Source organism: Nycticebus coucang, chromosome 17 (genome assembly GCF_027406575.1).
Source record: "Nycticebus coucang isolate mNycCou1 chromosome 17, mNycCou1.pri, whole genome shotgun sequence".
Lineage (NCBI taxonomy): Eukaryota > Metazoa > Chordata > Mammalia > Primates > Lorisidae > Nycticebus > Nycticebus coucang.
In genome coordinates this window covers 36,094,650-36,111,882 of record NC_069796.1, presented here as the reverse complement: position 1 = coordinate 36,111,882, position 17,233 = coordinate 36,094,650, and the positions used below count along the sequence as shown (strand labels likewise).

General features: G+C 39.7%; 1 protein-coding gene across 7 annotated transcripts in view; it reads left to right on the top strand.

Annotated features, from left to right (window-relative positions):
- KLHL3 (kelch like family member 3) overlaps positions 1–17,233 on the top strand; it is a 127,180-nt gene that overhangs the window by 63,337 nt on the left and 46,610 nt on the right. For all 7 annotated transcript variants that reach the window (XM_053567119.1, XM_053567117.1, XM_053567122.1 and 4 more), the window contains one exon: positions 6,496–6,605. In XM_053567119.1, coding sequence (XP_053423094.1) covers positions 6,496–6,605 — 110 coding nt within the window. The remainder of the gene's footprint in view (positions 1–6,495; positions 6,606–17,233) is intronic.

Genomic DNA, 17,233 nt, shown 5'->3' with positions numbered 1-17,233 from the left:
TGCCTCTTCAATGCATCTCCAGGAGGCTGGCACAGTTCCCCATACAGTGGGGGCTCAGTGAACCTTTGTTAGACCACTGAAGACATAGTCAAGACTCTGGCTAGACTTCACTATTGCTGCTTCCTATACATGCTCTGAATTTTTCTGCTTCCCTGCTTTTGTTTATGCTTAAAGTACCTCTCCAAGCCATGGCCCTGTGGACTTTGCGTTGGAATTACTGGTTCCTTGTCTTGTCTCTCTTATGAGCCAGTAGGTTCCTTTCAGGCATCAACTCTGTTTTCTTCATTTTTGAAAAAACACTGCATTTGGTATATCATATGTTAACAATTATCCAGCACTTGCTCAGTGAACCTTTGTTAGACCAATGAAGACATTATTACATAAATATATGTAACTCAGCAAGTGTGAGTTACATATATTTATTGCCCATATTAATTTATATTTAATGTCCATAACACCTTTATGAGATAGGTACTATTATTAGCACCATTTAATAGACGGGAAAACTGCAGCCTTAAGAAATTGAATAACGGGCGGCGCCTGTGGCTCAGTCGGTAGGGCGCCGGCCCCATATACCGAGGGTGATGGGTTCAAACCCAGCCCCTGCCAAACTGCAACCAAAAAATAGCCGGGCGTTGTGGCGGGCACCTGTAGTCCCAGCTACTTGGGAGGCTGAGGCAAGAGAATCGCTGAAGCCCAGGAGTTGGAGGTTGCTGTGAGCTGGGTGAGGCCACGGCACTCTACTGAGGGCCATAAAGTGAGACTCTGTCTCTACAAAAAAAAAAAGAAAAGAAATTGAATAACTTGCATCACTAGAAAATTTGTTGAATTCGATGGAATTAAGCTTGGTCTCTAAGACTAGGTTCACAGCCTTGCCTATAGGACCTGTAGTCCCAAAGATGTTTTGACGCTACGGAAAATTTTCTGTTAAAGAGTGATACTTCCCATAGAACTGGACTTTGCAAATCAGAAACACAGGCTGGTAATACTCATCCTTCATTTCTATATTCATCCTTCATTTCTAAAGAGTTTCTTAAAAATCTCAAAACAAGCTAATATATGTTACCATCTTTGAGCTTCAAAACAATCGGAGGACCTAGGTCAGGTGTTTTTTTTTTTTAAAGTTATTGTATTATGATAAATATCAAATTTCAATGATTTATAGTGAAAGGTTAAATTTCATCAATGTAAAAATTGATATAATAATACAATACTAAAAACAAGGATATGTTCCTAACATTTATACTTATAATGTTTAAAAATGAACAGGAAGTATAAATTCATTATTAAAAATTTTTAACTATACAGAGGGAATTTTTTTGTCTTATACCTTCACATTTATATATGTGAACAAAAATATTTACTGTGTTTTTTCTGTATTTGCGGTCTAATTTCTTTCTTTCTTTCTTTTTTTTTTTTTAAGAGACAGTCTTACTTCACCCTTGGTAGGGTGCCGTGGCATCACAGCTCACAGCAACCTCCAGCTCTTGGGCTTAGGTGATTCTCTTGCCTCAGCTTCCTGAGTAGCTGGGATTACAGGTGCCCACCAGAATGCCCGATTATTATTTTTTTTTTTTCAATTTGGCTGGGGCCGGGTTTGAACCCATCACCTTTGGTATGTGGGGCCGGCGCCCTACTCACTGAGCCACAGGCGCTGCCCACGGTCTACTTTCTTTTATAAACTTCCAAAGCCTAGAAATATATTTAAAAGTGAGACTTTTCAGCTGGTTTAGGTATATTTTTGGTAAAGGTCTCGGATTTCTTAAGGTTATACTAAGACTGAAAAACATTTTCATGTATTAAAAACTATACTAGCAAGAAACCATATACTGTGTATTCCTACTTGTCCAGCATTCCTAGTGAAGACTAGAACTCTACATAGGTGAGATAAGAATCTGAGAAAATTACATAAATTAACTTAAAAAAATAATACAGTTTTTAAAGCAGTGTTAAGTTTATAAAAAAAATTGAATAGCTGGTACAAACAATTCCTATTTCTTCTCTCTCGCCGAACATTTTCCCCATTACTAACTTCTTGCATTTGTGTGCCACATTATTATTAACCAATGTCAATACGTTATTATTGTACAATGAAACAATATTGGTACATTATTATTAACTCGTTTAGGTTCACTCTGTGGTGCACGGTTCTGTGAATTTTGACGAATGCATAATATCATGTATCCACTATTACTGTATCACTCAGCATAGTTTCACCATGCTAAAAGTCCATTTTGCTCTACCTATTCAACTCTTATTCCCTCTTCCAGAATTCCTGGCAAACAATAATCTTTTTACTATTTCTATAGTTTTTCCTTTTGCAGAATGCCATGTAGTTGGAATCATAAGTATATAGCCATTCTAGGCTGGTTTCCTTCACTTAGAAATATTCATTTAATGTTCCTTTATGTCTTTTTGTGGATTGAAAGTTCATTTCTTTTTAGTACTACAATAAATAATTTTCCATTGGGTGGATATATTGCAGTTTGTTCATCCATTAACCTAATGAGAGATAACTTGGTTGCTTCCAGTTTCTAGTAATTATGAATAAATTGCTGTTATAAACATTTATGTGCAGGGCTTTGTGTGGATGTAAGTTTTCAATTCATATGGGTAAATATCTAGGATCTTGAATGTTGGAACATATAGTAAGGCTGTGTTTAACTTTGTAAAAAACTGCCAACTGTCATCCAAAGTGTTTAAACCATTTTGTACTCCCACCAGCAATGAGTGAAAGTTCCTGTTGTTCCCCATTTGCACCAGCAGTTGGTGGTGTCAGTGTTTTGGATTTTGGCTATTCTATATGGTTCAGGTATTATGGTTCCATTTTGTAGATAAGGAAGCCAAAGCCTGAAAAGAAGGGAATGTATAATGTGAACTCAGGTCTTTTGACTTTTACCAAAGGCTCTTAGCTATTGTCACCATTAATACAATAAAAGCAAAGCAAAACAAACAGAAAACCAAATTGTTAAAAGTAGGAGATGATTCTCGGGAGGTATCTTCTGGGATAAGAGCGAGTTTTTTCTGGGAAGCAGGTGTGAAGAGGTTGAATATGAAATCTTCTGGGGAAATCCTATTTCCCAGGAAACTGAGTTAGTCAGAGCATCCTGTTCCTGTTTTTTTTTTAATTTCATTGTTCCTGAGTTTTGCTAATAGAAAGAGGACTCTGGTCCAAAGACTCTGGGGGAGCTTAGCGTGTCTCCTCAGACTAAAAGCATAAGGGAAAGAGTTTTCTTTTCTGATCCGTGTCTTTGCTTCTTCCTGTTCATGCCCTATAAATCTCCAGGACCCCTGGGTATCAGCCCTGGATGAGAAGCAGCAGCTCACTAATCTTCTAATTTCCCCTGCCCCACCAGACACTGTTTCCTAGGAGGCTTTCTGAATGGGATTTCAGTGGAAGGTTCTAGATAGACACAGAACCAGCCTACTTCAGAAAGAAGGGATCTAGATTAAAATCCTACAGTGTTGGCTCGGCACCTGGGGCTCAAGTGGTTAAGGCGCCAGGCACATACACCTGAGCTGGCAGGTTTGAATCCAGCCCCGGCCCACCAAACAACAATGACAGCTGCAACCAAAAAATAGCCGGGCGTTGTGGCGGGTGCCTGTAGTCCCAGCTACTTGGGAGGCTGAGGAAGAGAATCGCTTGAGCCCAGGAGTTGGAGGTTACTGTGAGCTGTGATGCCATAGCACTCTACCCAGGGCGATAGCTTGAGGCTCTGTCTCAAAAAAAAAATAAAAATAAAAAAATTCTGCAGTGTTGGCGGCGCCTGTGTCTCAAGGAGTGGGGTGCTGACCCCATATACTGGAGGTGGCGGTTTCAAACCTGGCCTTGGCCAAAAAAAAAAAAAAAAAATCCTGCAGTGCCCAAGAGGGTGAGAGCTGAAGAGATGAGGAATGACTACTTTTCGCCTTTATTTACCTCTGAGGATTTCTTATTTGTTCCTCAAGTCTCCTAGAGTATGTATTACTGTACTTGTGTTGTCTTTCTTTTCAAAATCCATGCCCATTTACTTTTGGCATTATGAGCTGTAAGGAAATTTTTATTTCACAGCACAGAATTTTACTTTCTTACCTCCTCCTGTTCTCTTCACCCTTTTCTCTCCTCAAAATGTCAGTTTTTGTCAACCAAAGATAAATGTGGGCAGGCCAGATGTAGCTCTGGGCCCTAGTGAGAGATGTTAGTGTTGATTTATCTCACTCTCCCGAGAACCAGGTAGTCCTAGAGTCTGATGTCCTGTGCTTTGTCATGGTGTGCTGGCTTGTTTAGTGATTTGTTTTTCTATCTGCTGTTTCTTGGGTGTTATCAACTGACAGGAGGCTGTGGTCCAAACACTTCTTGGGCGAGAAAGGGCATGGAGGGAGAATCCACTTACTTTCCCAGGCTCTAGGCCAAGGATAAATTCTCACAATCCAAAAGATATTATTCTTGCTCTTATTTTAAGATCTTTAGGAATGAGGACTCTGAAAATACTATACTATGTATGGTCTTAAAGACTTTTTTTTCTGTTGACATATAGAGAAACAAAGACTAGCTTCTTACTCTGACTTTATAACAGTTGCTTTCCTTCATAAGGAATCTTACTTATAGATTTGTCTTGTTATGTATAAACATTCTTGAGTTTCAAGGTGGTCAAACTTTAGTTGTGACCACAGTGGTACTAGTAAGCTGTCAGGGAACAAGTGGGGAGCCTTTTTTGTTCAGGGAAAGATGGAAAAGATTGTTTATAACTTGATCCTTGAGAGTAAACCATTAACATTTAGAGAATCTAGATGAAGGTGGGAAATCATATGGGAATTCTTTGGGTCTAAAATTATTTCAGTATAAAAACATAAAAATGATTTTTTAAATTTTTTCATATACATGTGTTTATTATGTTTCCATTTTTTGCCTTCACAAAATTAAAAAGGCTTAAAATTTAATAACAATATGGAAAAACTCTTTAACCAGTAAATTGAAATTGTGCTGACAGATTGACTATATATTCTGATTTTATTTTTTTTTTTTACTTTTCATAAAAATGATTTTTGCAATAAATGATTTAAATCTTAAGTTCTTTGGTTTTTAAAAAATTGGCAAAGCTGGACATGGTGGTGTGCACCTGTAGTCCCAGCTTAACTTGGAAGGCTGAGGTGGGAGGATCATTGGCCAGCCTGTGTAATAGTGAGACCCTGTCTCAAATAAATAAATAAATAAATAAATAAATAAATGAATAAATAAATAGTTGATGAGTATGACAAGGGGGCTTAACATGCCCCGACTTCCCTTTTTGTTATGCCCTTGCAGCAGACTTGTTGTTTCACTGGCTCCCAGGGATGGAGAGACCCTGAATCTCATTTAAGAGGTCAACCAGACCAAGTGGAGGCAGCTTGCAGTGGGTACTGAGAAGTGTAGCCCTTTAGTGCTATCCAAGATGCTACCAGGCTAGAGGGGTCCACCAGAGAAGGAAGGAGGAGACCTGGAGGGCAAGGAGCACAGGTGCTGCTTGGGGCAATGGTGCAGGGTTATGTGAGAACTGAGAACAGAGCAAGGTCTGGTAAATGACAAAGGGTCCTGTCATTTCCAGACCCTGCTGAACTAGGAATTGTCATCTCTTGGGCAAATTCATCTTGTAAGAACCTTACAAAACACTTTCACAGACCTTTATTCATCAGAATGTGGAACTGAGGCAAGGTGGGTGGTGTTATTCCCATCTTACAGAAGAGAATAGCAAAGCCCAAGGAGATGATGCTATTGGCCCAAGGACACAACTTATAAATGGCAAAACCAGAATTTCAATCTAGGTTCCTTCCTTCTGAAGCAGATGCCATTTCAGTGAAGATAATGTTCAGTAATAGCAAGATAATGGCCTGGGCAAGGTAAGGGTGGGTATTGTCCCTGGCATTTCCCTTACATGGACCATACTGTAGGCCTGTGGGTTTTGTTTTGTCTTGTTCTGGTTGTCCGCACATTCCCCTCCATTTTACAGCTCTGTAGGCCTTGCTGCTATGGACTGTTTCGAGTGGTGGTGGGGCCAACCTGTTGCTGCCACACCTAGATGTTGGGCCTCCTCATAGACTGCTAATGCTGACTTCCTATAAGAACCCCCAGAGATTTCTAGCCTCACAGAAGTTCTGACCTACTTTTGTTTGGCTGAGCTGCAGGGGGCACTGTCTGCAACTCTATCAGCTGTGCCCTGAGGGGAAATGAGCTCAACTAAGTAGGCAGGTCCCAGTGAGGCCTTTCTACAGTATCATTATTAATCTCGAAAAAAATATGAACTCAGATCTCTCTGCCCTATTTTCGTCTGTGTTGATGTTCAGGACAGAGGATCACATAGGGTGATGCCTTTATTACTGAATTAAAAGGCTAGTTTCCCTTTAACCAAGATGCCTCTGTCTTTCCCTCTGTGTCTTTTCCTCCTCCCATCTTTCAAAGATTGTTATGGCATTGGCTCATAGAAGGGCAGGAGTGTGTTATAAATTTGTTTTCTTAACTTCTACTTTTTCTTGGAACAGAGCAGCACTTTCCAGAGGTGATGCTGGGGGAAGAATTTCTTAGCCTAAGTCTGGACCAGGTATGCAGCTTGATATCCAGTGATAAGCTGACCGTTTCTTCGGAAGAGAAGGTATGGAATGACTCTTTGGTGAAACAGGAGCCTCACTTGTCAGGTGGTCATGGGAGGGACTTGTGGTTTGGTAAGATCTGTTTTTTTTTTCTTTATAAAAAATCCATTTAAACTAAAAAACCCACAGAAATCCACACCAATCCCCACTCTCAACTCAAAAAATAAACAAAAATACTGGCCCTTGGCCACTCCCTTCTGGACTCTATTTTATTTTTTATTTTTTGAGACAGAGTCTCACTTTGTCACCCCCTATAGAGTGCAGAGGCTGTCATAGTTTCTAGCAACCTCTAACTCTTGGGCTCAGGCGATTCTCTTGCCTCAGCTTCCCTTGTAGCTGGGACCACATGCCTGCCACAAAACCTAGCTATTTTTAGAGATGGGGTTTTGCTCTAGCTCAGGCTGGTCTCGAACTCATGAACTCAGGCTATCTGCCCACCTGGACCTCTCAAAATGCTGCCATTACAGGCATGAGCCACCATGCCCAGCCCCTTCTGGACTCTTTAAAGAAGAAATGACAGTGATGATGATGATGATGACAAAGCTTTCTCTATTTACTGAACATTCACAGTTTGTCCAACACTGTGCTAAATGCTTTATGTTCTTCAATTCATCCACCCTTCACTACAGCCCTTCACTATGTGAGGAAGGCATTGCTGTTGTCCCCAGATTACAGAAGAGGAAGCTATTCAGATTCCTTTTCTACCAGGAAGAATTCTTTACTTAAGGATATGTAAACAGGGAAAATAACCTAAGCTTTAGTGTTGGCTAGCAGGATCCAAATTTCATCTTTAGTATTTACGAATTAGTTGTGTGACCTTGGGCAAGTACTTGGCCTTTCCTCTTGTGTTTCATTTGTAAAGTGAGGATAATAGTATTAGAACATATTCCACAGGACAATTCATTGGGATATTGTATGTAAAATGGCTGGTATAGTACTTGGTACCCAATAGGAGTGCAGTGTTAGCTCAGTTTATCATTGACCCTGCACCTGGAATTAATTCCTTTCTCCTGTGCGTTCTCCTTTTTCATGTATGTAGTTAGTTCTGAGCTGGTTTTCCTCCCACAGGCAACTGAGAGTTCCCTGATGGTAGAGACTGTATTCATTTCTTTATCCTCAGATATGTCCTTGAATCGTCTTAGTCCACTCTTGGCATCCAGCCTTGAGATACTTTTCTGAGGGAATACACAACAAAAATCCTTGAAAAAGAATTTATATCAGAGATGAAACTGTATCTACATGTTCAGAGAGCGGGATAAAATTCACAGTCCCCAGCCTGGCAGTCTGGAAAAGTTTGACCAAGAAGAAAATCAGTCATTTGATAGAACCCTGAGACGTCTGATGGATCCCCAGACAGTGACTGGCACAACAGACTGGATTCTTACATCGGCTCAGAGACAATTCTGCTACATTAACTCTAATGCGAATAGTACCTCCAGAGAAAAAGATGCCTCTGGCCAGGCCAGTGGCTTATTTGTGCCTTAGACTCAGTAACTGAGAGGATGCCCTTGTTTCTTGCTGGGCATATTTCCTGCCTTCCCTGGATTTTGCTGCCAAGTTGGCACAATGAGGTGGGGAACCTGCAGTCTTGGGCCACATGTAGCCTTCTGGATCCTGGAGTGTGGCCTTTTGAACAAATCCAAATTTTACAGAACAAATCCTTTTAATAAAGAGATACTTTCTGTGAAATTTGGATTTGGCCCAGGGTCTGCACTTAGGGATCTGGAAGGCCACATGTGGCCTTGAGATGCAAGCTCTCTACCCTTACAGTTGATTGGCTGTGTGAATGTGGAGATAGCTGGTCATTTTGGAGCAGCAGCCACATAAACAGAAGGATTTGGATCGATTTGGGAACATTTGGGTTGAGAGTAGGAGAACCCTTTTACCTAGAATTCATGCTGGGCCATCCTGCTCTGAGATCATCAAAAGTTTTCTTCAAATGAGGGCTTATCTGTGCTTGCTGTGTCAAGTGGGCTGGAGGTGGGGTGGATTGTTAGTGGCGAGGCATTATGGTGCCCTGGAAACCACTTGGAGCTTGGACTCAGGCAGTGTTGGTTCTAGTCTCTGCTTACTGGCTGTCTGATCTTGAGAAGCCACCGGTCTCTTTAAACCTTAGTTTCCTCAAATGTAAAATGGGAATTCTAGGAGCACCTCCTTTGTAGAGTTGTGACAAGTCTTAGAGATGATGTAAAACACCAATCAGTGTTTGGCAGGTTCTTAATAAGTGGCAGTTATTGTAATTGACATGATACTTTATTCTGAGGTACCATTAGTAATGCCAATGGTATCAATTTTGCCATTGATAATAGCAAGATACACCTTTGAATTAATTGTATCTTCTCAGAAACAAAGAAACAGGACTTTATATACACTTAAAAAATTGTCTATAGTGGCTTTCATTAGTTTATATGCTTACATATGAGTTGCTTTTTTTGTCTAACCAGCATTTAGAGTATAGGTATTTTTCAAATTAATGATGTTCTGTATCCTATTTCCTTTGTAGAAATAATGTGTTACTTTAGAATTATATGCTGCTTTTCATAAAGTTGATTACTTGTGATCTTGATCCCTTTAGCACATTTTAGGTTGGCAGTGTAAATTTTGAGTTTTATCAAAGAATGGCGGAGTTTGGTCTACATTTTCTTTTTTGCTAAACTCTTATTTCCCCTTAATTGATTATAAATTGCTAGAAGTTAAATAGCTGAAAGCTTCTGATAATTGGATGTTTTTCATTTGAATGCTAGTCCTTCAGGCTTTGAAAATTCTGTGTCAGTTCCAGGAGACTTGGTGATTTTTCCTCCCTTTAATTGTATTTTGTGTGATAAGCAATCTCTTGCGTACATAATAGCCTTTCCTTTCGGTACTGGTTTATAGTGGAATTTTTTAATGTATTTGAAGTAATATTAGGACCTTAGGTTAAAATTCAACTGCATGTCATGTTACTTTGCAGAAAACTTAATTGAGTTGGTAAATCAAATACTTGTGTTCAGATAAATCCACTCTTTGAACAGCAGTATCACTATATTATGACTTACTCTCCATTTTCAGCTCACAGGTTTCTTTCAACAGATGTTTTATAAAATGTAGCCAGAGCTGGGCATAGTGGCTTATGCCTATAATACCAACACTTTGGGAAGCCGAGGCAGGAGGATCATTTGAGCCCAGGAGCTTCTGCACAGCTAAGGAAGTAATCAACCAAACAAATAGACAATCTCCAGAATGGGAGAAAATATTCAAAAATTATACATTTGATAAAGCGCTACTAACTGGAAACTACAAAGAACTCAAACAAATGAGCAAGAAGAAAACAACCCATTAAAAAATGGGCAAAAGACATGAACAGAAGCTTTTTAAAAAAAATAGACAAATGGCCAACAAACTTATGAAAAAATGCTTGGTAGTCACTAGTTATCAGAGAAATGCAAATTAAAACTACAATGAGATTATTACCTTACCCCTATTAGATTGGCTTGCATGCACTCCTATGAAATACTATTGAGGCTTTTCTGAGACAACTCTGAGTGAGTACTAATGGAGAAATGGCCTGCATTTTAGATACAGGTCAGGAATAAATTAAGTCTCTAAAAAATTTAATGTCAAGTATATGTTATAATGGGAACTATAGGTTGGTTTCTCTTTGCATTATCACATTTTTAAATGTATTGTTGTCTCCTAAAATTCTATCTCAGGGGCCAAATTCTAATATCTTATTTTGTGGGAGGGACTGGGCCCTTGTCTCCCAGGACCATAGTGTTGCATGCCCTCCTGTCTGAAGTCCTAGACTCCCCAGCAAAGTGGTTATGGGATAGAGGCTGGAAAGTCTCAGCCAGTAGTCTGGGTTTGAGACACTGCTGCTGAAGCATCATCTAGTGACAGAGCAGGTGTACTCTGCTGCCTTTGCTGAGCTGTTGGCAGCCCCGCCATACTCTGAGGTTAATACATAGAATTGCCAGCTTCTTAGCATACAAAGGATGATCTGGCCTGGGATCCTGCCTCAGTGTTATTCTTTTTACTCTTCTCCTTTGGAGAGTGCACTTCAATAACCAGCTATGCACAGAAGACCAGGATCTGCCATGACTACTCACTGTTCTCTGGGTACATTTTTCATCATTTTTTTGTTAACAGTTGCATACCAAAGGGATGGTTTGTTTTCGTATGTCCCCAAACACCCCCTACCCCCTATTGGTTTGCAAGAAAATGTAAAGTTTGTATTGAAGTACATTCATAGATAAGTAAACAAATAAAAATTGTACAATTCAACTTTTTACAAAGAAAACACTCACATGAAGAAACATAGCCCACAATTTCCTTCCAGTTACTACTTGCTACCCTGGGGAGGATACTTACCTTCTTCTTATACCTAAGATGAGTTTTACCAGTATTTGAACTTTATATAAATGGAATAATGGTATGTATGTGCCTTTGTTTCTGACTTTGTTTGCCCAACATACTATTCAGCATGTTATTTATATTCCTTACAATAACTTGAAGGGTAAAGATTATTATTTCCATTTGGCAGAAGAAGAAACTAAGGCCCAGAGAGGTGATGCAGCTTTTGGCTGCGGCCAGGTTTGAACCCGCCACCTCCAGTATGTGGGGCCTGTGCCCCACTCCTTTGAGCCACAGGTGCCGCCCAGTGATGCAGCTTATTAAAATAGATAGCTAAATGATTTGAAGTGGACTGTGTTTGCCTCTCAGTCTCTGCTCTTTATTAATATCCTCCCACCCTGGCAGGAGGATGCAGAGATGAGTGACACCTAGTCATTACTGTTAAAGAGTTCATGGTCTGGTAAGCAGACTCAAAACATATTAAGTGGCCAAGCGAAGTAATTGCTTATAGTCAACATTCAAGGAAAGAACCCTTAGAATATTTTATTCCAGGTTGTTGGATGGAGAAGGCATCGTGAAATAGGGAATATTTGAGCCAAAAATTAGAGAATGAAAGTAGGATATTTCAAGGCCACTCAGGTTGGAGGAATGGTAGGAATAAAGATGTGGAAATTTGGAGCAATACTGTACTTGGGGGGAAGGTCACCTTTGTGATGAGAATCAAGGATTTTTGATAGGAGCCCTTTCTTTGGTCACCCCCGATATTCTACTCATTATTGCATCTGTTTATATTTCTTTTGGCAATTCATTTTCTTAGTGACTTATAATTTTTTTTAAATTTTCTCTATACATATACATGTGTTTATTTGGTTTCCACTTTTTGCTGTCACAAAATTAAAAAGGCTTAAAATTTAATAACAATAACACTGTTTAAGATAAGGACTAGAAACAAAAACCTCGTAAAGAACAAATGAAGATAAGTACATTCAGAAAAGAAATCAGATGATTGCTGCAACGAAATATTGAGCAATAATAATAATAATAATAATAATGCAAAAAAAGTAACATTCACATTGTCAGATAATAGTATGTCTATCACAGAATGCTTTGATTCTGAGGTTCAGTATGGAGTCATCAGTTAACTACTTCTTATTTTTTTTCCAAAGTCTCAGGAAATAGACAACTAATATTTATGAATAAAAATAAAAGATAATTTCAAAAAACAGATGATGCCAAATCTTATAGACAATAGAAAAAGAAGAAATACTTCAAAATCATTCTACTTCATTTGGATACACCTGATATTAAAATTGGAAAAAACATTATTATAAAGGGAAATTACAAACATATTTCACTTATAAATGAGGATGCAATATCCTAAACACATATTAACAAGTTGAATTAAAAATTAATGTTCAAGTAATATACTTTGGTCAAAATTTAATTTAATTTTGACTTATAATTTTTGATTGTGACTTGATCTCAAAGGGTTTCATACTCACTGGGGTCTAGGTTGCCCTGGACTTTGGAAGTGCCCCGATGGGGTGGGTTTTCTGGCTTAGAAATAATTTTTGTGTTACTTTTTATTTTGGTTGTCCCCTCTACCCAAGGATAAAGTGAGTTCAAACCCTACATTTGTATGTGTCATGAGCCTGGAGTTCAGATTTTTTGAAGGTGTAGTTTTTACTCCTATCTCTCCTCAATCCTCTAACACTCCTCAGCTCACAGGAGGTGGCAAGCTTCCTTCCACTTTCTCATAGCAGATGGGCAGAGTTTATCTAATCCTAGTTTTATAGCTAGTGGAAAAGACCTCACAAAGAACTTGTGGCCTAGACACGCTAACTGATGGAACACCAGTCCCCAGCCATTAAAGCCCATATCTGAATTATCTGTGTGAGCTATTTTGGCTTCAGCTTCCATTCAGCTCCCTGGCTTAAATTCCTTCTTATTTAAAACACTCTGGCATTTCTTTCTTGCTTTTGAATATGGCTCAAATGTTAATTTTTTTGTAATATATAATTTAAACATATTTGAAGCTTATAGAAGAAGATTCCTTCCAAGGTAGTGCTGTCTACTGTGTTTACTGGGAGACATCCTTCATCCCTATGCCATCCTGCACTTATTACAGGATCCATGCCACTGAAGCAGTCTCTCAGCTTTCAGGACTTTGTGTCAAACCATTGTGCTCCAGTCCTTTTCCTTATTCTTTTTTGTTTCAGACAGAGCCTTAAGCTGTCGCCCTAGGTAGAGTACCGTGGCATCACCACTCACAGCAACCTCCAACTCTTGGGCTTAAGTGATTCTCCTGCCTCAGCCTCCCAAGTAGCTGAGACCACAGGCACCCACCATAACGCCCAGCTATTTTTTGGTTGTAGTTGTCATTGTTGTTTGGCAGGCCCGGCCTGGATTTGAACCTGCCAGCTCTGGTGTACGTGGCTGGCACCTTAGCCTCTTGAGCTACAGGTGCCAAGCCATCTTTTCCTTATTCTTCACAGAATCATAGTGAAAATCTTTTTTACTGGCTATAGGCAGTAGCAGAAGGCTGAAGAACAATTTTCAGAGTAGGTGATATCACTGTTTTGTTTTTTCTTCATTTTTGGTTATTGAAGTCAGATATTTGGCAAGGCAGGGAGGGAGGCTGAGGCAGGAGGATCGCTTGAGCATAGGAGTTTGAGGTGGCTGTGAGCTGTGACACCAGTACACTCTACACAGGGTAACTGGGTAGTGAGACTCTGTCTCAAACATAAATAAATAAATAAGAGCATGGCATGGATTTGCAGGAAAAGAACTATACATTCCTTCATGCTTTTATTAATTTATTCTCTCAAGGAATGTATATAGAATGCTTTCTATGTGGAAGATAATGCGTTAGTCACAGGAGAGACATTGGCAAATAGTTAAACATGAAGTACCTGCCTTTGTGGAACATTATGATCACATAGGGGAGACAGATTTTATCAATTGTGTGCACAAATTAATATATAGCTACAGACTGTGAAACAGTGTGAAAGACATATACCCTGTGCTGTGAACGTGCAGATTGAAAGTCAATGGTTCTAATTTCTGCCCTCTCACCAAATAGCTGGGTAATGTTGGGCAAACTGCTTTGTTATTCTCTGCCTTGCTTTTCCCTTGCAGTCCTCCTGTGACTCTAGCTGTTTCATAGGGCCCTTGTGAGTCTGAAATGAAGCAACTACAAGAAAGAGCTTTTAATTGTTGTATAAAACCTTAAGATGGTGGCACTTTCAGAAAGATGAATGCAACTGGGTAGGTTTCTAGAGTCTGGGGACCCTTTACACCAGAACATCTCCCAGACAGTGGTATGCTGGTAGATGTTTAACTGGCTTTGTAAAAAACATTCTGAAATCCCTGATTCATTTGTTGATTTCCACAGTGTAAATATTTCCATCAAGCCTGATTTCCAACTACCAGTGTAATGTTGCTAAGTAGGGAGTTGGGAAGACATGCACAGTGAGCTTCTCCTCCAGCACACCACTAGAGTGTTGTGTGTGACAGTGGGCTGGGAGTATGGTTAACACAACTCTTGTTTTCAAGAAATAAAAACAGGAATCAGAATCATTCTTGTGTCTAGAAGTGCTTTCTTCTTGATTTAAAAGCATGGCAATGGGCCAGGTGTGGTGGCTCATGCCTGTAATCCTAGCATTCGGGGAGGTCGAGGTGGGTGGATTCAGCAGGAGTTTGAGACCAGCCTGAGCCATAGCAAGACCCCCATCTCTACGAAAAATAGAAAAATTAGCTGACGTTTTGGTGGGCACCTATAATCCCAGCTACTTGGGAGGCTGAGGCAGGAGGATCGCTTGAGCATAGGAGTTTGAGGTGGCTGTGAGCTGTGACACCAGTACACTCTACACAGGGTAACTGGGTAGTGAGACTCTGTCTCAAAAATAAGTAAATAAATAAGAGCATGGCATGGATTTGGCAAGTGCTATTGCCTTAATCCCTGGAAAGGAGCAGGGTCCCTGGGGTGATGTCCTAGGAGTACCTGGAGAATTGTAATTAGGATTATAGGTTTAGGAACTTAGTTTTCCAACTCAAAAGTCTGCTCAGGCTTTTAAAACTAATTGTGCCTCTGAGATGCAAATTGCTCAATGTTTAAACCTGGGTTTTTAAGAGTTAGAGGTGGATTTACATCCCAGATCCATTACTTCTTGGCATTTTGACCTTAGACAATTTGCTAACCTCCTGGAGGGTGTTTCCTTATCTTTAAAAGGTGAACAGTGACATTTACTTCACAAAGTTCTTTGGTGGATTAAATGAGATCATGTGTGTAAAATGCCTAGCAATGTGCTTGTTGTTATTGGTAAAGTTAGTTCTTCTCAAATCCTGAGAAACAAATCAGGTCTTTATGCAGGAACCTAGTTTTTTCCATGGTATTGTCAAAATTAGCTTCTTTTCTCAACTCCTATGTTTTGCTGAGAATCAACCTTAACTGGACTTCTCCCCTTGTCTAGTCACTGCCCTGCTTTTTTAATGTGAGTCTCCTTCTTTTTTCTCATGACACCTTTTGAAAGCAAAAGTAAATGCCACAGAACTCAGAATTTTACTTGGGGCATGCAGGTCACGCCTGGCTGGGCTGCCAGTGCAACCAGAGGGGAGGAGTGGGAGGATCAGGTTCATCTGGTGTTTCTGGCCAAAGTTTGTGCTCACATCTGAAATGAAGTGAGCTGGGAACTATAAAATCTGATTTTCTACAGCTCCTGTCCACATGGTAACCTTGTAGCACTCACGAAATTGGTTCTAGAACATGAGTCAGTAAGGATATGGTGTTATTTCTTTGTTTAAAAGTGAAAGCCTTTGTGTGCCTGTGGGCAGATTATTATTTCATCACAAAAAGTACTCTCATCTGAGTAGACATCACCCTGTTCCATGATTGAAGCCCAGGGTTCTCTGCCTACATTTTATAGACTAGGGGTTGATAAACATTTCCTATGAAGGGCCAGATTGTAAATATTTTAGGCTTTGTGGGTTATGGTTTCTCAACTCTGCTATTGTAGTACGATAGCAGCCATGACAATATGTAAATGAGTGAATGTGGCTGTCTTCCAACAAAATTTTATTTACAAAAACAGGTGGTAGGCTGGATTTGGCCTGTGGGCTGTAGTTTGCAAACCACTGCTATTAGATATTTGAGAGATAGCTAAGCATAATGGGCAAGAGCATCAACATTGGAATTGGGTTTATGTGGAACCCAACTCTGCTGCTTTTTAACTCTGGTATTTGAGCAAGTCACTTAGCAAGGGGTAAGAGTATCTATCCTGCCAGTTATCTCAAGACTTCAGGGAGACGATGTCTGTGAAGAGTACTGGAAGGCTCTGTCAGGAAGGATTTTAGGTACATTAAAGGGTAGAGCTAGTTGGAAGCTTATTTGCTTATTTATCTTTCAAGCACGAAATCTAAATGAAAAAACATGTGGCCTTCTCTAAGCTGCTGAGAAGGTCACTGTTGTTTCAGAGTGCTGTGGTTTTCACAGCTCAGTAGGTAAACAGTGCAACTGAGTGAAACCAGTTAGGCAAGTCAAGGCAAAATTAAAGATAGGTTAAATATCGACTTTAGTAGACTCAGGTTGCTTTTAATCTTTTATAACAAAAATTAAGGTGATTGATAGAGAAGAATGTGATCGGTAAATCCTACCTACTGAAGGACTTGTATTTCATTCTTCAACAAAACTTAGTCAACCACCAGATGCTGTGCTAGGAGGAAGAGGTGCAGAGATAAAGCAGGTACACTTCTCATCTGGCAAAAGCTCACAGTCCAGTAAAAGGCAGTAGAAAGAGGTTTGGATAACCACACACAAAGCAGTAAGGGATTGTGGCTGCTACTACCTAACCCAGCAAAGCCAGACTTCTTTTTTAAATCAGCCTTTGACTCCGCCCTACCCACCAAGATTCCCTAGCCCCACTCTCTGCTCTAGCCTGGGCAGAATCCCCAGACCTCCTTCCATGCTTATTCTTAATTAATTTTCCATTCATTCATTTAAAAAGTATTCGAGTTTGTATTATGTGGACGGTAAAAGAAAATAAGAAAATTAGAAAAGGTCCCTGTCTTCATGAATCTTAAGAGCTGGTGGAGGAAACAAAATCATTCATAAGACAATGCTTTAAGAGTGAGGGACGTAGCTTTATGAGTTTACAATAAAAAAATAACTTCAACAAGCAGGATTTCCATGGTGTGTGTGTGCTTATGTTTGTACACGTATAAGTTATTTTACACAGAGATGGGAGCAAACTATAACATGAGTACATGCGGCTTCCCTTTTGTTCTGCTCCATTCTAGTCTAGTT